The 23,957-nt window shown below is 46.3% G+C and overlaps 3 protein-coding genes and 1 pseudogene across 11 annotated transcripts; 2 read left to right on the forward strand and 2 right to left on the reverse strand.

Moving 5' to 3' along the window:
- Nucleotides 1-4,185: 4,185 nt before the first annotated feature.
- Nucleotides 4,186-8,657, reverse strand: LOC123154061 (uncharacterized). The gene is made up of 4 exons (XM_044572864.1): nt 8,500-8,657; nt 7,986-8,395; nt 7,017-7,237; nt 4,186-4,836 (listed from the first exon to the last, which is right to left on the reverse strand). The coding sequence occupies exons 1-4, from the start codon at nt 8,643-8,645 to the stop codon at nt 4,276-4,278; spliced, it is 1,338 nt and encodes a 445-aa protein (XP_044428799.1). The 5' UTR covers nt 8,646-8,657; the 3' UTR covers nt 4,186-4,275.
- Nucleotides 8,658-8,966: 309 nt separating this feature from the next.
- Nucleotides 8,967-11,298, forward strand: LOC123153611 (uncharacterized; annotated as a pseudogene).
- A 4,071-nt stretch (nt 11,299-15,369) lies between these two features.
- LOC123148833 (pentatricopeptide repeat-containing protein At5g65560) lies at nt 15,370-21,688 on the reverse strand. Of its 9 annotated transcripts, none has more exons than XM_044568347.1 (6): nt 18,563-21,688; nt 18,074-18,209; nt 17,828-18,006; nt 17,653-17,718; nt 15,745-16,447; nt 15,370-15,660 (listed from the first exon to the last, which is right to left on the reverse strand). In XM_044568347.1, the coding sequence occupies exon 1, from the start codon at nt 21,629-21,631 to the stop codon at nt 18,644-18,646; it is 2,988 nt and encodes a 995-aa protein (XP_044424282.1). In that variant the 5' UTR covers nt 21,632-21,688; the 3' UTR covers nt 15,370-15,660; nt 15,745-16,447; nt 17,653-17,718; nt 17,828-18,006; nt 18,074-18,209; nt 18,563-18,643. The 9 variants fall into 9 exon arrangements, with proteins under 9 accessions (XP_044424282.1, XP_044424276.1, XP_044424281.1 ...); XM_044568341.1 differs by lacking the exon at nt 18,074-18,209 and having other exon boundaries at nt 15,745-16,003; nt 16,230-16,447; nt 17,828-18,048; nt 18,563-21,687; XM_044568346.1 differs by having other exon boundaries at nt 15,745-17,718.
- Nucleotides 21,689-22,213: 525 nt separating this feature from the next.
- On the forward strand, nt 22,214-23,233 carry LOC123153612 (uncharacterized). The gene has a single exon (XM_044572649.1). It carries the CDS (start codon nt 22,214-22,216, stop codon nt 23,231-23,233), a length of 1,020 nt encoding a protein of 339 aa, XP_044428584.1.
- The last annotated feature ends 724 nt before the right edge of the window (nt 23,234-23,957 follow it).

The raw sequence follows: 23,957 nt of genomic DNA on the forward strand, positions 1-23,957 counted from the left end.
GGTGGAAGCAGAAAAATAACACCACCTAGTTATCGACATTTCCCTTTTTTCCTTTGAACAAATGTATGTCCCACGCTTGTGATAAAAATAAGAGAAAAGTTCACATTACAACCCACACGGTTAAATATTCAACCCTTAACTCTTAAACCGGTCATCCCACGCCTCAAACTAACCATCCGGTTCAGGAATCAACCCTCCACCCGGTTTTGACTCAGGTAAGCAGTTATGACCATGTTGACTACTGAGTTGGCACCGCCACGTCAGATTTTGATCTCCTCCTTACACGTGGGACCCGCCCAAGAAAAAACAAAAATAAAAAACTACATCTCTCTTTCGATGCCTTGACTCCTTTGTTCTTGTGTGACCCGACTACCGGCTTGTAGTGGACGAACAGGGACTTGTCGCCGCCAGCAGCACGTCACCCGAGCTGCACGCTCCAGCTCCGGTCGATTCCCCCACCCACAACCACGAACTCCCGTAGCCCTCTAACATCGACTGTCGTCGTCGCGTACAAGCTCTCGCTCCGGCCGCTCCTCACTCCACGCTCTTCTTCCCCTTCTATTCCGCGCATGCATCTAGCCATGGCGGTGTGCTCTGGTCGGGCCTCGTCGGCCTGCACAATGTGGAATGCTTGCCATCGAGGGAGGCTGGGGCCAGGGCAGAGCAACCCCCCCAAGCTCCCCAAAGGAGGCCCAGATCTCGCATTGGAGGCGCGGTGTCAGAGGAGATGGCTTCCCGTGTCATCGTGGACGGCCGTCAAGTGTGCATGCAACCACATTGTCGTGTGCGTGCAGTCCGCGCCGCTGCATCGTGTCAAGGCCCTGCATGGTGTAGTCCGATTCACTGCCTCCGCCGTTCATTGCGGCGCTCATGGGCATCCTCGGCCTCCCCGGCACACGGTAGGTGGGTGGCCATAGATCCGAGCCATCGAAGCCAGCGAGGAGGTACATCCTCTTGAAGGATTCCGACAGGGTGAATCAATGCTACGAGGAGAGCGTAAGTGGGGATGGCATGCGGCAAGGAGTGTGCATTTTACCCACATGTAGGGGGTGTCAAATGGTGACATGGAAGTGCCTAGTCAGCAGCTAACATGGTCAAAACCACTCAATGAGTCAAAACCGGGCGAAGGGTTTATTTTTGAACTGGATGGTTAGTTTGGGGTGTGGAATAACCGGTTTTGAAGTTGAGGGTTGAATATTAAACCGAATTAATACTACCCTTGCCAACGATTAGAATTAAAACTTGAGACTTGTGAGCTAATCCAGAAGCTCGTGGATCGGCCGGACCTATTCACAAACAAGTTGAGCGGAGTCTGAATCGAAACTTGCTAATATACCGAGTTTAATGAGCCGAGCTAATGAGTTACTCGCTTAACTCATTGGGCTAGTTAATCAGAAGGGGCAAAAAATAAGTAGTATATTGTTGTTGAGTGTTGTTTTCTATGTTGTGAACCATGTGCCTGTTTGTTGTAAGTTATTTATTTGTTTAGTAAAATGGCGAAGTATCAAGTGAAAACGTTCGTTCACTGAAAACTGAAAACTCTCTTCGTGCGCCACTGGATCGAGGACCTACGGTATAGAAAAAAGGTGAAAACTAACCACGCACTTAATCCCAGTTTTGCAGCTAACCCCCTGCTAACAATAGTTATCCACAGGAGAGGGCGTACTCGTTATCCCCTTCTTAGTTCTCCATCCTCGCGAGGGCGACCAGGGAGCGCCGGTGACTGACTGCGGCGGCTATTCGGCGGCGACTGACTGCGGCGGCTATTCAACGGCGACTGACTGCGCGGAGGCCGCGGTGGAGCCCGATGCGATCTCCATGGTGGCCCCACGCAAGGGCGACCTAGTGCTGCTCCCACGCGAGGAGACCTAGAGGCCGCGTCCTCCGCATCGCTGCCCTTCTTCTGCACACGCGTTGGAGGCGGCAGCGGCAGCGGCGCTGGCCCGTCGACCCGACGACCTGGTGCTGCTCCCAGCGAGGGATGTTTAGAGAAATTGTGGATGTTTTGCTGTATAGGGAAATGGCTGATGTCGATGTTCAGAGAAATTATAGATGTTTTGCTGTACAGAGAAATGGTCGATGTTTTCCTGCAACTGATTAAACGCCATGAATGAATGTGGATGTTCACACACATGACACATCCTTTTTGTTTTGCTGCACCTTTTTGTATATGAATGTACAGAAAGATCCTGAATGAATGTGGATGTACAACAGATCTTTGTTCTTTTGCTATTGTTGTACATACTGAAATTGCAGATTTTCAGAACGATTGTGAATTGGTTACAGTTAGCTTTCCCATTGCTCTGGAGGTGCTGTACGACAGCTAGTTGAGCAACTTTCTTTCAGTAACATGGATTCTACTGTACTTCCCTAGTTCCCTGCGATGCATGGGCGTAGAGCACTGGCTCATGGCCGCGGCCGACGGAGGGCAGGGGAACACGACCGAGACCGGCGGAGGGCGGGGGCTCATGGGGATGGCCGGAGGACGGCAGGGAATCACAGCCGGCTGAGTGCTAGCGCTGCTGGACGGGGCGGCCGTCGGAGAGCTAGGGCATATGGCGATCGGCGCACGACTAGACTCATGGAGGTTGTACAGAGCACGATTCGTTTTCCCTTTTTTGGGGGTGAATTGTTACCAAGAAAGGACCTAAATGCAGGGGGTTAGCTGCAAAACTGGGATTAAGTGCGTGGTTAGTTTTCACCTTTTTTCTGTACCGTAGGTCCTCGATCCAGTGGCGCACGAAGAGAGTTTTCAGTTTTCAGTGAACAAACGTTTTCACTTGATACTTCGCCAAAATATGCTGTCATAAATATATTTGTGTAGTTTGTTGTATACATAATATATATAGTACTTTGTTGTTAAAGTTTGTCATGAGATAAACAAGCTAACTCATGAAGTGCACAAGTTGAGCCATGTTTGAATATGAACCCGCTATCCTAATTAATGAGCCGAGCCAAATTAATACGTTATCTTAACAAGCTCCAAAGAGTCGAGCTAAATCGGCTCGTCTCGACTTGAATTCCGGCCCTACATGCCAAGTCTTCTTATGAAGTTGCCCCAAAAATGTATTAATCTTTTAGCCTCCATGACTGTTTGTTAACCATGGGAAGATCTAATGTACCAAAGCAAAAGCTAAACACATAGATCTTACTGACAAATGTCGGTTTTGCGAAAGTTTAACGAAACTCGTCTTAACATTTGAGAGATAAACGTCGTTCAGGTTTGCCAAGGAGTTGTCGTAGAGTATTGAACGACAATTGAAAAACCACTGACTGCCTCGTATCCACCGGCGGTTGGAGACCAGCTATCCGACAGAGGACATAACCCGTTAGATACAATCGCGGCCAGTTCACCTGGGCATTATGCCAGCGATGGTCAGGAAGTTGGCCCGTGGATGAGACTACGCTCCACCAGCAGTTGTTCACTGCATTACTTCTCTTTGTTTTTTCCTTTTAATTTTTATGTTGTGTTTCTTTTTTTATTGTTTTGTTAACTAGATGAACACTTCATAAATTTGCAAATATGCCGTAAAGATTTCGTGATTCTTTCTTTAAATGTGAAAATTCACATTTTTAATAAATATCCAAATAATTGTAAAAAAACATGAACATTTTAAATCCTCCAACACTTAATAAATGTTACTAATTTACAAACAATGATAAAAAAATAACTTCTAAAAATATCATGAACGTTTTTTTAAATGGCCATAGCATAAGTCAGGGGTGGACCGAAAGAGAACGAGGGAGCAAGGCCCCCTCAAACTCCACGAACACATTAAAAATTTGATCATTTTTGGACTCCCTAAAGAAGTGTCTAGAGTAAACCTCTAAAGAAAAAAAGAGATGTAAGCACTATGGCTAAAAGAAAAAAAAACGAAATGTAAGCACTAAGCTTTCCCAACAAAAATTAAAAAAAAACTAGCACTAAACACACATTTCTTTTTATGAAAGGAAGTCAACTGTATGAGTTTAAGAGACGAAAAAAAGGCAGCAGTACGTCCAACTAGAGTGGATTAGGATTCAGACTAGGATTAGAGCTGGAATGGGCAGGGCAGGTGCCTCCTAGCCCTAGTTCACCAAGCAAATTTGCTAAGCAAGAAGAGCACTAGATAATTTAACAGTGTCCAGAGACATGTTAACCAGAAACATGTAAAGATACCCTAAACAGTTCAACAATGTCCACGTACGACTCACTCTAGACTGTTGACCGGCTCTTGGCCCATTCCTCAGACACAACTTTTCGACAAACTTCATTCAAGCGCTGCAATAAGTCTACTAGATGGAGAGCAGAGTCGACCAAGTCACCTTCACTGAGATCAACCCGAATTCAGTCTTCATCTCTCGAGTATCAAGCCCATGCGTGCCCGCCTTGAAGGAGCAGCAGTGCTCCGCTGAACCGGATGGCTCCGAGGCAACCTCGAACTTCAAATCCAGAGTGGAACCATCCACCACAGCGACCACAGACCTCGTTAAATGACGCGACTCGCCAATTGTACCATTGAAGAGCCGAATCTCTTCGTCATAACCACCGATAAAACAACGGAAGCACAGATCAAAACTGCTCCGCACTTCTGACACGGCAACTTCTACATTCGCCATGACTGCATGATCAATACGTGATACGGTTAAATCAACTGTGCCACAGTCGCCATTGATGCGGTATTTGAGTGCACAGTCCCATGGGCTCCACAGGTCGTCTAGGTCTGATACACCATCGATCAGCTGGCAGTCATGCCTTTCTTCCTTGCCTACCTTGATCCTCATGTCAAATTCCACTAGAGCAGTGGAAAGCATATTTATCCCTCGCTTAGGGCCAGCCATGGCGATCAGAGAACCCTACAAAATTGTTACTGCTTAGTAGCTCTTCATATGGAAGTAAGAAACACCTAAAGCTTTATACTACTCCCTCTGTCCCATAATATAAGAACGTTTTTGGCACTAGTGTAGTGTCAAAAACGTTCTTATATCATGGGACGGAGGGGGAGTACCTCTGTTTCTAAATGTAAGACGTCTTAGCAATTCAAATTGAACTACCAAAGCACATCTTACATTTAGGAACAGAGGGTGTACTTCTCTAAGCTGTTTTACTTGGAACAACATTAATTTTGTGATAGTTTACAATTGCTGACCAACATCTCTGCCACATATCAAACTGACAGCTTACATACTGCACAACAGTGTTCGGATCCCAATTTTTACATAAGCATGTAGAAATGAGAAGAGAAAACAAAATGACTTATAGTGATGCAATGATTCATGCTGGTGTGTTAAGTAGCAACCAAGAGCGCGAACTATTCTATTTGATTTTGTTTGGAATGCATGATATACTCACTCAGTTCCACAATTTATAAGTTTCCACAATAAAAACTTGGTGCAATGGTGGCCTATACAATCCAAACTACCATTCTGCTGCGTGTGTACAGATAACTCACAAGACTTGAGTGCTTGTTGTTCCATGCAGCCTACCCTGGACAAACTTGCTGGGCGATTGCAGCCATGGAAAGGGAAGCTCATGACCAAGCTGGGATGGTGCTTGCTTGTAAATTTTGTCCTCATAGCAACTCTCACGTACATCCTTACCTCCTTTGATCTGAGTGCTTGGTTCATTAAGAGGATTGACAAGCTGAGGCGGGGCTTTTTGTGGGCTGGCGAAGAGGTTGCCCATGGAGGGAAATGCATGGTGTCCTGGAAAAAAGTGTGTGCTCCGAAGTTGACTGGGGGCCTCGGTATCAAGGACTTAAACTGTTTTGGTAGAGCTCTTCGCTTGCGTTGGCTGTGGATGGAGTGGGACTATGTTCAGAGACCATGGAAGGGGACTCCGGTGCCTTGTGACAACTCTGATAGGGCACTTTTCCAGGCTTGCACAAAGATCACCATCGGGGATGGGTGCTCGGCCAAGTTTTGGAAGGATAGATGGCTGGACGGCGAGTCCCCGGCTATGGTAGCTCCTTTGATGTTCAGATTGGCCTTAAAGAAAAATAGCTTGGTTAAAGACACCTTGCACAATGGTTGCTGGATGAGAGGATTAATGCGCATGAACTCTCACGAGGGAATCCACCAATTCTTGGGACTTTGGGAGAAGGTCCAAAATGTGCAACTATCAACCTCCAGAGATAGCATTGCCTGGCATCTGTCAGCTGATGGTTCGTACTCGGCCAAATCTGCGTACCATGCACAGTTCCTTGGGCGCTTGCACCAACCAGAGCTGGCCAGTGTTTGGAAGGTGAAAACAGATAGGAAAATAAGGTTCTTCCTTTGGCTTCTGCTTCAGAACAGAAACTGGACTGCGGACAGATTGCTATTGCGCGGATGGCCACATGATCCAAAGTGTAAACTATGTGACTTGGTGATTGAAACGGCGGCACATCTCTCTTTTCAGTGCCCTTATGTGAGGCAGGTGTGGCTTTCGCTGAGCGCTACTCATATTGACCTCACAGCTACAGCGTTGGCTGCCTCCTCAGTGAACTCCTGGTGGGGCGCTTTGCTCCAGCTCAAGCCCAACAAAACAAGGAACAACTCGCTCTCCATGGCATCTTTCGCTCTTTGGAACATCTGGCTGGAAAGGAACAGAAGAATCTTCGATGGAAAGTGCACTTCGGCAGCTGATGTTGCCAGGCTTGCTAGTGATGACTTTCGCCTCTTAGTTGAGGCATGTGGGGGTTAGGCTTAGGTGTTGGGCGACAGGGTTGTTCATGGCCCTCTTGCCTGTTTTGGTTACTCCTTCTCTGTAAGCTGATCTTCAGCTGATGTACAGTTGTTCCCTCCTCTTAATGCAATGGCAGAGCTCCTGCTGGTTCGGTTCAAAAAAAAGCCCCCCCCCCTTTATTCCATACCGTATAAATCATTCCCTCGGATGGTTTCGCCCACACTGCAACATCCACCTAATGTGAGAACTCCCCCAGTGGGTACTTTAAACCATATTGAATGCTTCAAGGGGCCAAATACCTTGTTTTATACTTGTGGGAGTTAAGTAGACTTATTGCTTGAAATAATCACATGTAAGTATGGATTTGCACCTGCTTCACGATGATGGGATCATCCCTGCTTATATTGACAACATAATTAAGCAATGTATCCATATAATCCCGCACTGCTATGTATCCATACAACTCTACTGGGCCAGGATCCACAGTAAGTTTAGTCAACTTTAATGACAAAATTTGTAACACGCGATTAGGTATATGCCGAATGCATTTTCCGTTGCGGATGTCACAATCTGTGGGTTCTGGTAGCCGAGCTTCACAAAAAAAGTAAAAGAAATAAGTTAAATTGTAATTGAAAACAATACATGAAACAACAGTCGTCATACAAAAATTAAGCGTGTCACTAGAAGATTCCATGGCCCTATTGGAAGTTTTCATTTTCTTCCAAGTGGATTATCGATGTTCCTTTTAGTAGGAATTTTAATCCCTCAAAGGTTTTTGTTCTAGAAACCCAAAGAAAAAGCGGCTAGCGTCTCATTACATCAATAAATAAAGGTCCATTTTACTCTCCCAGATTTTATTTCATAACCCCCTAAACTATTTATTGGTTAAGTATACCCCAATAATTACTAAAACACATCATTTTAACCCTTGTTGAAAAATATTCTTTTGTTTCACCTTCTAGAATCCCCCTTGCAAGTAGAATTTCTTATTCTCGCGGTAGATAACATCATACCCTATATTATAATAATAATAATAATAAATCATAATTTTCCATCTTGCATAGTTGGGAGCAACTAAACCTATTTCACCACTCATGGTACAAAATATGTGCTAAAAATGAATGTTTATGAATATATTTCCAAAACACAGGACATGGTGACAACAAAAAGGATAAAAATCATTATGCACTGAACTGAACTCATTCTATTGGAAAGGAAACTTGCTCATGCACAGAAAATTAGCCACAAGATTTCAACATAGAACACATCAGTTGACCTTATTGCTTGAAAAAGGTGCCCGTAACAAAATGAAATAGGTAAAGATATATTGATCACTTACTCTCGTTACGGTTTGCAACATTATATTCCCTTTTCCATGAATGATTGGCTCTGTATATCGAACGATCATGGTGTGTGCTTTTTGGAAACATTCCAATGGGGAGTACATCTACATCATCTTCTTGGCCATCGCTTGCTACCGATGCCCTCTTTGTATCCTTGTTGGTTGAACTCCTTCCGTTTTCCTCACAACCAGAGATGTCCACAGTTTTGGCAAATGCGTCATGTGTGCCGGCTATAGGATATGTAACCTCCAAGGTTGTGCCACTCGTCTCTGCGGTTTCCATGCCTTGGCTGATGGCAGAGCGATCCTTGGTAGAAGAGATGAGCGATCGCGCGTCTGGTTTAGCTGAATCATCGCCTTTGAATCCGCTGGTGCTCGCCATGCCCCGAGATCCATGAGGAAATAATCTATCGCCAAAGAGCATAAGAAGGCAATCTGGTCAGGATCCAGATCCAAAACTGTGGCAACTAACTATAAACGGCGCGCATCAGATCAAGAAAATTAAACATACCCATAAATTCGAGGGGCAGCTAGACTGGGAGCCTCCATGAGTGGCAAAGCTCGTCGTGCAAGCGCTGGTGGCGACCAGGAATGGCGAGGAGGAGCAGAGGCCATGAACGAGAGGAGAGGTCGCGAGGTGGAGGAGAGGCGGCGCATTGGGTCGGGAGAGGAAGAATCGAGTGGAGGGTTTGCATCCAGGCGGCGGCGGCGGCGGCGGACAGGCAGGGGCGTACGTGGAGCGCGACGATGCCGCAGGCCCCACGGATCGGTGGCGAGGGTCGAGGTCCGGACGACGCGGGGGCCGTTGCTCCAGTTCAAAAACTGGCATCTCCCTCGACGGTGGATGCCACGCCAACGCCATCGATCGAGGCCGTCGACCCTGATCTCACCCGCGACGCGTTCCGGCGCGCCAGGAACTGCTCTGCGACGCCACGGACCGGAAAGAAAATCCTATGAGACCGGGTCTTTTTTTCCTATATGAAAAAATCCTATGATTCTCTCCCCATTCTCGCCGCACCTCTGCCGCCGCCGCCGCGCGCTGAGATGCCAATCCTCTGCCCGATTTTTTATCTCCTCCGGCGACCTGGCGTCGCCACCTCTTATGACCGAATGCGCCGCCTCTCCTCTGCCTCGCGACCTCTCCTCTCTTTCATGGCCTCTGCTCCGCCTTGCCGGGCGCCACCAGCGCTTGCACGGCGAGGTTTCCCTCTCATGGTGGCTCCCGATCCAGCTGCCCGTCGTGTTTCCCAGTATGTTTTCCTCGTCTGATGCCAAAGCTCAGGCCCTTAGTAAGTTGCTATGTTTTGTATCTGGATTCTGACCTAATTTGGGTGCTCTTTGGTGATAGATTATTTCGTCATGAATCCCGGAGCATGGCCAGCACCGGTGGATTCACAGTTGACGAGTCTCTGTTGAGCCAGGCCAGGGATTGCTCATCTCTTCTGCCAACGATCACTCCGCCATCAGCCAAGGCATGGAAAACGTAGAGACGAGTGGCACAGCCTTGGAGGTTACAGATGTTGTAGCTGGCAAACATGATGCATCTGCAAAACTTGTGGACATCTATGGTTGTGAGGAAATTGGAAGGAGCACAACCAAGGATAGAAAGAGGTCTAACAAAAAAGATTGTGTGATTCCCATGGAAATACTTCCAGAAAGCAGGCACCGTGATGGTTCTGTGTTCAGGGGCACTCATTTGTGGAAAGCGGAGTATCATGTTGCCGACCGTAATGAGAGCAAGTGATCAATCTCTCTTTACATATTTTTCAAGCTATGGGGTGAATTGATATATTCTCTGCTGAAATCTTGTGGTTATTTTCCTTTACTTGGTTTACTCTTACAAGTTAAATTCTGATGCATTAGCACTCAGGGGTTGCATTTTTTAGGTTTTGCAAACAAATCAGAGGAAATTGTCCAGATACCTGCCTGAACTAGTTTGGTTCATCTCTGCGAGTAGAATGGTTTCAGTTCACTCCATAATGATTTTTTATCCTTTATGTTGGCGTCATGCCCTATGCTATGGAAATCAGTTCATAAAAGTTCATTTCTTAGCAGGTATTTTTGTATTATGAGTGTTAAAATAGGTCTAGTTGCTCAACCTATGCAAGTCACGGGAAATTATGTTTTATTTATTATATACGGTAATGATGTTATCTACTATCAGAATAAAAATAACTTACAAGAGGACTTCTAGAAAGCAAAAGAAAAGAATATTTTCATCAAGGGTTGTAATGACTTGTTTTGCGTAATTTTTGGGTAAACTTGGCGAGTACACTGTTTAGGGGGTTATATGAAATTACCCGCTTTTACTTTGCGTTTCCTAGAACAAAAATCTTTGGTAGTAAAATTCCTAGTAGAGAGAACATCAATAATTTCCACTTAGATGAAAAGGAAAACTTCCAATAGGGCCATGGAATCCTAGGTGGCATGTTTACTTTTTGTATGGCGAGTATTTGTTTCCTGTATTGATTTCCATTGGAATATAACTTCCAACAGTGTTCGCGCCAACAATATCAAATAAATACCAGGGACCAATATCCCCCCCCCCACCCCCCACCCCCCAGGTGCGAACACGGTTGTGCATTATGTAACCAGTCAGTTTGACACATGACAAAGATCTTGGTCATCAATTGTAAACTATCGCTTAAGTAAATGCTATTGCAAGTAAAACAGCTGAAGAGAAGTATATTTAGCTTTAGCCGTTTCTTAATTTCATATGAAGAGCAACTAAATAGTGCCGATTTTCTAGGGTTCTCTCATCCATATGGTTGGCTCTAAGCGAGGGATAGATATGTATTCCATTATTCTACTGGAATATGACATGAGGATCAAGGCAGGCAGAGTAGAAGATGATGATCACCAGCTGATTGACGGTGTATCAGCCCTAAGCGACCTGCAAGGCACATGGAATCGTGCATTCAGAAAACGCATCCATGGCGATTGCGGCGCGGTTGACCTAGTGTTAGCACGCATCCATGATGCGGTCCTGGCGAATGTGGAAGTTGTCATATCAGAGGTGCAGAACAGTTTCAATTTGTGTCTCCGATGTTCCATTGGTGGTTATAAAAAGCAAATCCGGCTCTTCGATGGCGCCATTGGCGAGTCACGTGGCTTAAAGAGGTCTGTGGTTGTTGTAGTGGATGGATCCACTATGGATTTGAAGTTCGAGGTTGCCTCGGAGCCATCCTGTTCAGCGGAGCACCGTCGTTCCTTCAAGGCGCGCACGCATGGGCTTGATACTCGAGAGATAAAGACTGAATTTGGGTTGATCTCAGTGAAGGTGGCTTGGTCGACTCTGCTTTCCACCTAGCAAAGTGAAATATTAACTCGGATGAAAAGCACGCTTCAGTTTGGGTTGAGGGGATCACTTCCGGCATCGACGGGAGGGCTGCCGGTGCCGCTCAGCATGCATCGTGACGTTGAGGAGGCCGACCGACGAGTTCCGCGGCCGCCGCGCCAGGTGCTCATCCGTCGCCAATCGATTTTCTTTAGCCTAGGCAGCAGGCGCCCTTTGGCTGGCTGTGTCCCTGACCGCAGCGCTTGTCCAGCCATGGTCATGCGTGAGCGCGCCAGCCGTGTGCAAGTGCAACAGCCGCAGACTGCCTAACTGAAGCTCTAAAGACAGGCATGCCGTGAGTTGCTCAGTTGCATCCAACAAGCCTGGATTTCTCTCTCTTTTCCTGTTCGCATTAGCGATGGATTTGGTTGTATGCATGGATGCATCTGACGCGTACTTCTTTCTCCCGCTCGCCGCGCTACTCCTTGATGATGGGATTGATGCCGACCTCTCGCCCGCAACGCTACTCCTTTGATGTCGACCTCTCGCTCTCTTCGCCGATGGGGAAAGGAAGGATACCCACGCACAGTAGCCGCCTCATACGGGCACCTCAAACCGGCCTCAAACACCCGAACGAACGGTCCAGTCACTGCCCGTCATGAAAATTCGTTTTAGATGTACGCCTCAAACGGGTCTCAAACGTCCCATCTGATCGGCACCCCTTATTTACAGGACGGATATGAGGCATCCGGGCGCGTCCGCCATGTCGGTCTGATGACGGGTCCTAGATTACGACGGGCGTTTTCTCCGGTGGGTGGGGGGTGTGAACGCCGCGTGGTGGCGCCCCGGCTCGTCGCTCGATGTCAAATCCCGCTATTTAAGTCGGCCGGCGTCTCCCAACCCTAGTCCATCCACCTATTCCCTCTCTGCGCCGCCAGCCCAAACTCATCCACCTTCTCTCTCCCGCTTCGCCGCTCTTCCCACGCTCTCTGGCTTCACCTAAGCTATGCTCATGCCGAAGCGTCGGTACCAGATCGAGCAGGAGATCGAGGCGAGGCGCGTCGCCCGAATCGCTGCCAGGCTGCCTCCGGACTCGTCAAAGCCAGAGGAGCAGGTGAAGTAGGAGAAGGGAGAGGAGCAGCAGTCGACTCCGATGGAGGAGGAGGAGCCGGACGAGGCGGCGCAGCCAGAGCAGGAGCTAGCGCCGGCTCCGGGCTTCAACATGGAGGACGCGCAGGCAGAGTTCGCCGTCGCTCAAGCGGACGAGATGGCGGAGCAGCAGGCCATCTTGGAAACCATTCAGGATGAGGCCTATGTGGAGGCCAACCGACAGTTCATCCGGCAGAAACGGGCGGTGACCGATGGCTCTTCGACGAGGTCGAAGCGGAGTCCCATGCGGAGGAGCCGAAGCTGCGGCTGCCGCCCATGTACGCGGAGCCCGGCACAGAGATAGTGGACATCTCCGGCGAGAACTAGAGTAGTTGATCTACCTAGTACGTCGATTTTGTTTTTTGCATGCTTTTATATGGATTTAAAATTTCTATTATGAGATATCCGAATGCAAATATGCAAATTTAAGAACTTGCTGATCACTGCGTGCAGATGCGTCCGGGTTGTAGATGCTCTCATGTACCCCTCGGTTGTAGATGCTCTCACGTGCCCCTCAGTCTCTGTAACTCCGCAACTCAGGCCCGGATTGACTTAGCTTAAGTCGCCGGAGATGGCCGCCATGGCGCACGACGCGTTTGCCGAGCGGCCACCGCCGAGCCTGACGACGTCCGTGTGTTGCGTTGAAAGCCATGGCTGATGACCGATTCATGTCGGATCGCGTGTCGATAGAGGATGCACCGCCGGATTGGGCATGGGTGGCGGCACACCACCACATCCCACGCCCAGTAGCACCACCGCAATTTTGTAAACCATTAACGATTTGATGGTTTTTTCGTATGTCGCTTGCAATTTTGGTGGTTTTTGACAAATTACTGGCTACGCCGCCGACGTCTACATTGCCACCGGCTCCTATGGCATCACGAGGAGCTAAGGATCTGTCACATCTCAGCTTTTCCCCAAATTTAAAATATTAAAAAATATTAGGGTCAATTAATATATTTTTCTCAAATTTCCGTTGGATTGATTGATCTTAGCTGAATTTGACTAGCAGTTGATTTAATTGAGTGAAATTGTGGCTTAAATAAAACTTTGAAATTATTTAGAACTCTAAATTGTCATACAGGGATTACTTATAAAGGCCAAAATTGAGCTAAAAATGTGTGTGCCTTCTCTCAAATATTTTGGGTTGATATAATTCCATAAGTCTCAAACATTGTTGAAACACTAAATTAAAATTGGGAATTAAATTTAACCCTAAAAGTATTTAGGGAATAAATTAATATCCCTAAATAGGGTGACAATTTAAATACATAATTTTCGCTAAATATTGTTTTAAATTTCCAAATAACAATTTGAGTCTCTATAAAATTTTCCAAGATGATTAGTGTGAATTTGATTTTTGAATTAATTCAAAATTCAAAAGGGAGTAAATGCCATTTTCAAAACAGGTATGTCTTTTATTTTGGCAAGAAATCATTTTCCTCAAGTTCAAAAATATTAAATTGAGCCTCTGTAAAATTTTCCTAAAGGATTTGGAACACATTTGATTTTTGAATCAAATACAAACTCAAAAACTGAAAATAGAACACCCGAGGCAGCTCTGTTGGTCAACGTATTGCGCGAACTTTATTGAGTTGCAAATGCCGAAAGCGCGATCGACTAGCTCCTCGGCATATTTGCTCGACCTCGGTGGCAGGCCAGCATGCACGATCTAATTTCCGATAGCTAATGGTCTCCTTGCTACCGTAATTGCAAGGATCCTATTTGCCGCGTAGGTCAGCAGATAGTGACCAATCGCGCTTTTTTTTGTCTCAAAAAAAACTGTTTTTCTTTTATTTCTCAAAAAAACCGTTTTTTTTGTTTTCTTTTTGATGTTTTCTTCTTTTTTTTTCCTTTTCTAAAATTCGGAATGTTTTTTAATTTCAAGGGAAAATATAATTCAAGAAATATCGGCGAACAGTTTTTTTGCAATTTGGGAACGTTTTTTAATCGACCAACATTTCTAATTTTGAATTTGTGAACTTTTTAATTCAAGAACATCTTTTAAAATTCGAACATTACCCAAAAAATTTAATATTTCCGAAATCCTGGAATAATTTGGAAATTTGTGAAAACTTTTTGGAATTCAGAACATTTTTTGAAATCTGTGCACAATTTATAAATTCGTGAACATTTTTTTGAAATTTGATTTTTTTTTCAAAATCTTGAAAAAAAAATAAAAGTCCGATTCTTCTTTGAAATCCCATTTTTTTTAAAAAATAAGCAAGAAAACTAAAGAAAAAGGCAGGGGCACGCCCGCCCTGCACATGGACCAGCCCAGAAGTAGGGCGTCCTGGTAATTGTACCATGGTAGATTTAAGCTGCTTGAGCAGTCATGATGAAGAATTGAAGATATCAAGGGGCGCACTACACTGCAAGCTTGGCAAAACGGTTGCTATTTTGGTCATGTCTATCGCATCCCTGAGTGTTCACTGAATCTTCAAAGTCCTTTTGATTCATTGAGAAATGGGATCAGGGCAAGGCCTTTGGTTTTAATAAATACAATAACTGCAGGAATGAACATTAGCTATCGATAACATGAAAAAAAAAGTAAGCAAGAAACAATTCACAAATAGAACTAAGAACACATGCAAAGAACTAAGCTCACATCCGAGAAACTTGCAGTAGCATGTTACATGTCTTGCCAAAAAAAAAAGGATCGACAAAGATCCCCTGCACATCTCTTCACTATCACAGTATCACTAGTGCCGGAGACGGGCATAGTACATTGGTACTAGTGATCTATAAAAGCTCTTATATGTCTTTACAAAGGGAGTACATCATGAGATTCATCTGTACAAAGTATATAGTCACGTGCTCGACTTGTTCGTGCATAAACTGGAATTATTCATCAACAAGTACAGAGGACCCTACAAGTAAAAACAGTCCAGAGAAAACAAGTCCACAGTGACGAAACAGGAAATAATTCTGAGTACTAATGGAAATTCCCAGCGGTGATGATTGGTCTCTCAAATCCGTGCAATCTTCAACATATGAAAAACTGGAGGATCACAATGTAGAGACCGATGATTTACAAAAGATGGAATAACCTGTCAACAGATATACTCCTACTAAATTTCACCGCTCCAAGGCAGCCTGCGTGTGCCGCATTCCACATCATCAAGGTAGCTAGAGTGTCCGAGTCCATTCTAGTCTTCTGAATCACGAGTTGAACATGTGGAGCTTTGGGAGTTGAGGTCCTCACATCTGTTCAAGTGATTATCTACCTTCCAAGAAACGGAGTACCTGCAACCAACAACCAGCATACCACCTCGTCAAATTGATGCTCAATTTGCACTTGCAAATGGCAGATATGTATAACTCACTCACGGGTTTCATACAAGGCCGTGAACTTGCGCTGTGGTGAATGCACATGAATGCAACTGTTGGGGCACGTGTTCTTCTCTGGGTAATATGCAATATCATGAGAAGGGTCCACTGGCTCTTTCATGTTGTTCAATCAAGCAGTGGTTTTGCCTATGCAATTGATCAAGAATGGATTGACAATTCGAGAAGCAAAAGTCCGTATGAAAACACAGAAATCTTCTCATTATGATCGCATGCATGCAAGTACTCTGGAGCCATATGCCTGTATTAAGGGTGTAAAGTTACAGTTAAAACAACAATCACACTACTGTTTTGGTCTTCTGGCTAATATGGAATTATCATTAGGCTATCGTAATTCAATGGGGAACACGACACGATTTTTCAAAAAGCCACTCTGCAAGCCCAAAATCAGAGATCCGCACAAGAGAGCAAACTTGACATCCCTAGAAATCACAGGACAGTGTGATAGACGAACACAGAAGACATACCTGAGATTGATACTCTTCAGTTAAGAGCATGAAGTCTTGGCATCTCTGAATTAGGCATCAATGCAAGCCTTCACGTAGGTTACGCAGTCATCCAGAGATTCCAGTTTCCAAGTGCAATGACTGAACCCAACCTTTCACTTGAGGGTGCTCTTTGCACTTGATCAGCTAAACGGCATTTCATCACTAGACTAATAACATCTCAAGTTATACTCTCGTACCTATTTGATTTAGAAAAATGGTGATGCTTCAGACCATGCAGATGTTATTAACCATGGTAGGATAGGGGGGCTAAGGCCTATATGAGATAGCCCTGGAACCAGGTGGCATGATGGCAGGCCCACTGGCACCACAAGGGCAGAGAGGAAGGAGACTAGGAATATATTGATTTACCACGCTTATTCAGATTTCTAGTTCATGGCCCAGATGCAACTTGTGCTGCAATTTACTCTTAGGAGTTAAAGTACTGAACTAGTTGTCACTTTGCCAAGTATCACTCTCACTCACTCTCCCTCTGGACCATGAACTAGTTGTCACTTTGAGTTCAAATGAGTGCCTGTCTTGTAGAACGTGTTACCGCATCAAACTATCGTGTTTCATGTTGTCAAAGTCTCGCCACGGACGATGAATGATGTCTCCGGTGGCGGAGGCAGAAAATTTGGATTAGGGGGGTCAAGTGCCGTTGAAATAGGTTGGGGAGGGCCAGTCCATAGGAAAATAGATGTTCAATAGTAAAAAATCTCTAATTCAGCACTATTCATCAGTAGTTTAGTAGCAAAACCATGATGTGTCTGTGTGTGTGTGTGGGGGGGGGGGGGGGGGGGGGGGGGGGGCAGGGCCCCTGCTGGCATTCCCCTGTCTCCGCCACTGGATGTCTCAATGTGGCAAAATGCAATCCAAACCACTGTTCTTTGTTGGCCAAGATTTGAAAGTATATAAAACATAGCTAAACAAGAAATCCTACTCCATTCACAAATGTATGATGTTCTTTTACAGCCTCTGATGCAGGACTATGACTATAATTTCTGAACATAACATGTTTTATAGAAAACAATAAGCGTGGACAACGTAAAATAATTATGTAAAATGAATAAATTGTACTTTCTCACATATTAGTCATCAAGATTTCTAAAGGTTCACTCTATGCACCCCACAGTGGCATACATTCGAGGACAAAGGTAGTAGTAAACAAGTCTATCTACATATCTATTTTTTACAAAGTAAGTCTGTACCTATCCAATATTTTTTAAGTTTAATTCTTTCAAGTTGATACATTATTTCGCACCACACTAAATGCTCTGATAAGAATCACTACATAATAGGAGTCATATCATTCAAAAATAAACTTCTCCAATGTAAAAAGAACTGTACGGCATCTATACCACCAAAATATGGCAATCAAAGAATGACAGGTATAATTGATTACCCCCAAAGTAAAGCAAGCAATGAGACTCCATAAGCCATAGGTTTGGGTGAGCCTGACACTGACTATCTGCATAAAAGGGAAGGATGATGCTTCTGTAACATCAACATAAGAAGGTAACCAAATGCATAGTAAAGCAAACGTATCACATAGAATGGAGAAGCCATGCAGTACATACCTCCCAACTGCATGACGAGAAAGTGCCTTTGGTTTGAATATGAATTGGTATGATAATCCTGTTTCTGACAAACAGATCAGCTTGAGCAACATGTATTGGCATTTAGCTGATCAAACGGCATCCTAACTGGATGTTGCTCATCTCAAGTCAGTCATGTAGAACGCGGTACTGCATGCAACCTGCACATGTGCCTCACTTATATCAAAATTGCACATGTCTTCCTGGAAAAAAAAAGGAAGGGATTACCTTTTAGTTAGTTGATGCCTTGATCGAAGTTTTGTACTGTACAACTTTCTCAACAAAGTATCTGCTTTACTGGACTACCACAATCAATAATTGATCATATTTGCTAAATCGTGACAAGTCTAGCAACCATTATATTCTGCAGGTTTATAAAAGATCAATTATGCCATGAAGGGGTGGAGCTTTCAGCAGATTCGAAACCATATAGAGCCATGTGACATGGTTAGTTTCTAGGGTGAAGGATGATACAGGTTATGATTTGAAAACAACATGACAATTTGTAGGCAAGATTTTCATGGAACGGAAAATCAAGAAAGGAAGGTGTACTGATGGGCAGAAAATTATGTCTACTAAGTTTTAGCAATAACGTGTTTGGATAAATATATAGTACTCCCTCCGTCCCAGAATAAGTGTCTTAACCTTAAAGTTAGTACAAAGTTAAGACACCTAATTTGGGACGGAGGACTCCACATGATTTGTGTGGACACTTACCATCGGACTGAAAGTTACAGACTAAATGTGTGGCCAATGAAACACACCATCTATTAGCATGAACATATCAGTCAAGCTGACTCAAAGAGCTTCTCCTTGGAGTTCACCAACCAGACTGCCAGATGCCTCATGCAAGCCATTGGTCACCATAGCATGTGTCTGAGAACTAATGGAACAGTGTTTATTCTCCATGGTAGACAGCATCTGAGAACATATATCAACATAACCACCTTTGAGCAAACCATCATTTAGAATTTTCCATGCAACTTCATCATGATTATAGCCCAGTTCAAGCAAGTCACAGAACAGTGATTTAGCCTTCTCAAATTCTCCCTCGTTACAAAATCCCAGTATAAGAAGCTGGTATGATTCAAGATGAGGCTGAAACCTGTGTTGTATCATGTTGTGCACAAATGAAGAGGCCTTCTCAAAGGACTTGGTATCACAACAGCACTTGATAAGTAATTTGTATATCTCTTCATTGGGTGGTATATCTTTACAGCACATATGATCAAAAAGAACACATGCTTCTTCAATGCGGTTGGCTTTGCAGAATCCTGCAATGAGAGAACTGTATGTCGTTATTGTGGGATTCAAACCATGTTTTGACATCCTTTCAAGAAACTGCCAAACAGTATCCAACTCTATGAAGTTCCACATGCCGGAGGTGTCTACATAATGGAAATTAAAATTCTCTTTTAGAAGATGCTTGAGCAGAATGCAGTAGCTCGCATAATCTGGCTCACATGATGCATCCATCATGCGCTTCAGAGTATGAAATGCGCGATCAATATATCCCATATTCCCACAGCCATCAATGAATGTGTTGTAGGTCACTGCATCACGGGCAACACCTTCTCTCTCCATTTCCACAATTAAGTTCTCAGCCTCCTCCACTCGACCTTCCTTGCAGTATGAGTTAATGAATACAGTATATGTGGTTGCACTTGGCTTGTGACCTGATGAAACCATTTCATCATACATCCTTTTAGCATGGTCATGCTTCCCTTCTCTGAGCATTTCGTTGATTAGAGTTGTATAAGCAAAAATGGTACATTTTATTCCCCTTTGAGTCATTTGATCCAGTATCGGCAAAGCTTCCTGCAGCTTCTTTTGTTTGCATAAAGCATGCAGCAGTACACTATACGTGTACGAATCTGGTGTGCACCCCTCACCAATCATGCTATCTATGAGGGTGGCGGCAATGTCACTTTTGCCTGCCTTGCTGAACCCATCAATTAAAATAGTATAGAGTATCTTGGTTAGGGCTACTCCTTTTCTAACAAGAAATGAATAAGCTTCTTCAGCCCTTCCAGCTTTGCACAGTGCACCAGTTAAGACGGCGTGTAATTGGTCATCGGGTGTCAGACCATTCTGCTCCATCATTTCAAGTAACCTGAAAGCATTATCAAATTCATGCTGATTGCACTGGCCTTGAACCAAAGTGGTATAGGTGATAACATCGGGAGTTATTCCATCTTTTTGCATTTTAGTTATCAGCGCCATTGCGTTGTGAAGTTTCTTATCCTGAATTAACCCATACATCAGAGAGTTGTAGGTCCATGCATTTGGCTGGCAATCATCGCGTTCCATCATTTTCAAGACCTCTAGTGCGAAATCAACCTTCCCGATCTTGCAAAAGCCATCAATTACAGATGTGTAGGTGAACACATTTGGAACCAAACCAGTTGCCGAAATTTCAGCTAACAACTCCTTCGCCTCTTTTGACCTATCCTTCTTAATGAGGCTATTGATCAACTTCCCATAAACATGTATATCAAGTTTACACTTACTCAGCATCATATTATTTTTCACCCTGAGTGCATCATCAATCCTTTCAGCTTTGCAGTACCCATCGATCAGGTTAGTGAATGTGACAACCGTAGGTGTAAAACCTCCTTTAACAGCACTATCCAGCAATTGCTCAGCTTCATCCATCTTCCCATCACAGAGGCCATGGATCAAAGTGCCGTATGTCCAGTCATCCGGGCGGCACCCATTTCCTTCCATCAGCTCCTTAATCCCCAATGCATCCTGCATCCTTCCTGCCTTACAATACCCTACGATCATTGCATTATATGTTATAACACTAGGAGCAACACCTCCCCGAGACATCTCATCAAGCAACATCCTGGCGTCGGCGACCCTGCCCTCCTTACATAGGCCGCTGATCAGGAACTTGTATGTGTGTGAATTCGGGGAGCACCCATCACCCCTCATCATCAAAAACAGGACAAGTGCCTCCCTTACACGCCGCGCCTCGCACAGGCCCTGAATCAAAATGGTGTAGGAGTACTCATTTCTCTGGCAACCGATCAGCGGCATCATCAGCAACAGCCAGCAGGCCCGTCTGATGTTGCCCGCCCGGCAGTAACCCAGCACCAGCGCGTTACACGTGAACGTGTCCGGCTCCAGCCCACACTCCAGCAGCAGCTTGAAGTACCGGTGCGCCTTGGGGAGGTCGCCCTCCTTGCAGTAGGACTTAATCATGGCGTTGTACGTCTTGGTGTCCGGCAGCAGGCCGTCCCCGACGAGCTGCGAGTAGACCCGCTCCATCTCCTCCGTCATGTCGAAGCGGGCGAGCGACCTGAGCGCGAAGTTGTAGCAGGCCGGGGACAGCGCGTGGCGCGCGGCACCCGTTCGGCAGATTGCCCGCAGGGCGTCGGCGGAGGCGCGCGCGTCCTCGGCGGTCCGCGAGCAGCCGAACATGGAGAAGACGAGCGGCTCGTAGCGCGCGGGGGAGCGCCAGCGCGAGAGGAGGTGGAGGAGCGCGGCGTGGGAGGCGGCCGTGTGGCGGAAGCCCTGGCGGCGCGCGACCCAGTCGAAGAAGGCGAGCGCCGTGGCCGGGTCGGGGGCGGCCGAGGGGGCGCGGAAGAGGTCGGCGACGAGGGCCGGGGTCACGGAGGGGGCCAGGCGCTTGTAGGCCCGGCCCTTGTTCCAGCGGCGCGTGGAGAGGACGCGGCCGAGCTCCGCGACGAGGTCGGGGGTGGAGGTGGATGGGGATGGGGATGCGGGCGCGGATGCGGCGGCCGCGGCGGCGCGCTGGGAGAGGGGCGGGAGGCGGCGCATGGCGGCGGGGTTTAGGGTTTTGCGGCGGCGGGTGTGAGGGGGTTAGTGGGGGTTTAGCCGCGCGGCGGCGCGGGGAGGGGCGGGGGCGGAGGAGGCGGCCGTGCTTCGCTGGCTTTTCTTTCTTTCTTTTTCCCCAATCCACTCTGGTGGTCTGGTCCGTTCGGCGCGACCCGAACCGGAGGCCCCGCTTACTGCAGGGGCAGGCGCGGCGCGCTGATCTGCGCCGTTGGCTGGATCCGACGGCCCGCGCGCTCCCGTCTTGCCCCCAGCCAAAAATTCCCCACTCCCTCCCCCCAACCTTCCGGTCCGACTCCGGCCGCCGTGCATCTGCTATAATAAGTGGCAGATGCATCTGCACCCAGTTTGGCGCCTGGCAAAACTTGGTTTTCATTTTTAAGCAACCATGCTAGTAACCAATTCTTCACAGATTATAGAGGTTTGCAGGTTTATCAGATTCATAATAAGAGTTCCCTAAATCACAAGAGACTCTCTAGTATAGGTTTGCCACCATATTAATATAAACCCTGTACTCCACTGATGTTCTAATAAGTCCACATTGCTTCTGCCAGGTATCCTTGGGCAATGGAATCAAATGCCGTCAAGACAGACGACACTTCTGAAGAGGCGAGGGCACTGCCATTGGCCCTCTTTGCCATGGAACACAACAGCAAGAAGCGGCTGCTGTTCGACGTTTCCAGCGGAAACATCCGGGGGATAACCAGCGCGCTATTTCCAGATGCCTCTGTCGAATTCGAGAGCTGTGGCTGGCTTCTCATGGTCCGGCACAAGCCATTCCACTTCCAAGAGCAGGTCGTCTTCCTAGTCCACCCTAGCACCGGCAGGCGGATCGACATGCCGGTGCTTCGCTCCCCCGACAAGTGCTACTTCGTTTTCTACGCTGATCCTCGTCGTGGAAGTGGAGCTCCCCTGGTCGTTGCGTGCATCCAGATCATGAGTGTCGTTCCGACTGTCCATGTCGCGTGCCCTGGAGACGTGTACTGGTGCGTCCACAAGCATACCTGCCAACTGCACCTGTCGGAAGCAATGTGCAGATCCTTCCACAACACTTTGATCATGGACGTGGCACTGGTCGGGACACAGGCCGTCTGCGCCGAGTTTCTCGGCCAGATCCTGGTCTTCGACATCACAGAAATGACCTGGAGGGCGGCCTCTTGTCCAGAGTGGAGCATACAAGACACCCACTACCTTGTTGCGTCCATTGGGAAAGTTGTGATTGTATCGTGTCCCCGTGCGAGTGCTTTCAAGTTCTTACAGCTGGACATGGAAGCGCTGGCGTGGTCGCCCCTCCATGACCAGGAGCTTGAGGACACCAGCTGGTTTCTTTCCAAGGGCCAGTCCATCCGTGTGAAGGAGGAAGGCAGGAGGAAAGTCTACACTTTCCATCCAAGAGGACGTGGTAACTTGGAGACAGAGAGCTCGGATGGATGGACAATAACATCAGGGCCTGCCACATTGAAGACCATCACGAATATTTATGCATATGATTTAGTTGCTGGGACTATCGAAACGGTTATACCAGCGTCGATCGTCACGGAAGTGAGCTGCTGGGTTCGGCCTAGTACATTCGCTACTCCAAGATAAACCAATATATTGAGTGTAAGGTCTCCCTGAAGTTCCATGCAAAAAAAAAGGTCTCCATGAAGTTGGTTTACTTTTGCTTTTTTTCTCACTCTTTAGAGAGCATCTTCCTTCTTTTAGCTGAAGCAGCTTTGTACAGCTCAACAAATGATGATTAGAGACTAATCTTTATTATTGTTATGAAATCCTCTTGTAAATTTGGTTGTATAATTTATAAGCAATTGATAGCAAGCATAGTTTGAATGTTCAGAAAAGGAAAAGTTGAGATCTCTCCCTTGGTCTAGTGGTAGAAAGCTCCGAGGTGAGTTGTCGATGACCAGGGTTCGAGGACTCATCTTCTATAAGAATAAGACAGGGGGGTCATTTCCCCTCTGTTCTCATCTTTTTTAAGGAAAATACTAAATATCATGATAAATCTCCATATAATGGTGACTGGGGTAAGTCAGGGTGTACCAGAGCTGCCTCCTAGAGACCCAAGGGCCAGGGCATCCGCTCGGCTCATCGATAGGGTGGTGCCATCCCAAGTATTGTCACTATTTCTCTAGGTCGAGTCCTAGGTTGTCAGTTAAACATATTTAACTGGGATCTAGTTTTGGTCGCGTTGTTGAGCCGCTCGCTCGACAACAGGCTTGTAGTGACGCGAGATGTGTGCATCATTCTTAGCCTGGTAGATCATCCAATGAGCCTCCTCCTCGGGTGGGGTCTAACATTGCTCCTTTGGGGTGGG

The sequence above is a fragment of the Triticum aestivum genome, chromosome 7A (assembly GCF_018294505.1).
Source record: "Triticum aestivum cultivar Chinese Spring chromosome 7A, IWGSC CS RefSeq v2.1, whole genome shotgun sequence".
In the NCBI taxonomy this organism is placed as follows: domain Eukaryota; kingdom Viridiplantae; phylum Streptophyta; class Magnoliopsida; order Poales; family Poaceae; genus Triticum; species Triticum aestivum.

Excerpts from the sequence above, each read along its gene's own strand:
- LOC123154061 (XM_044572864.1), bottom strand. The coding sequence starts at position 8,645 with ATGCGCCGCCTCTCCTCCACCTCGCGACCTCTCCTCTCGTTCATGGCC. Across the intron at positions 7,238-7,985 it reads TGTTGCAAACCGTAACGAGA|CTCGGCTACCAGAACCCACA; the intron begins GTAAGTGATCAA and ends TTTTTTGTGAAG. Across the intron at positions 4,837-7,016 it reads ATCCCATCATCGTGAAGCAG|GGTTCTCTGATCGCCATGGC; the intron begins GTGCAAATCCAT and ends ACAATTTTGTAG.
- LOC123148833 (XM_044568347.1), bottom strand. The coding sequence starts at position 21,631 with ATGCGCCGCCTCCCGCCCCTCTCCCAGCGCGCCGCCGCGGCCGCCGCA.
- LOC123153612 (XM_044572649.1), top strand. The coding sequence starts at position 22,214 with ATGGAATCAAATGCCGTCAAGACAGACGACACTTCTGAAGAGGCGAGG.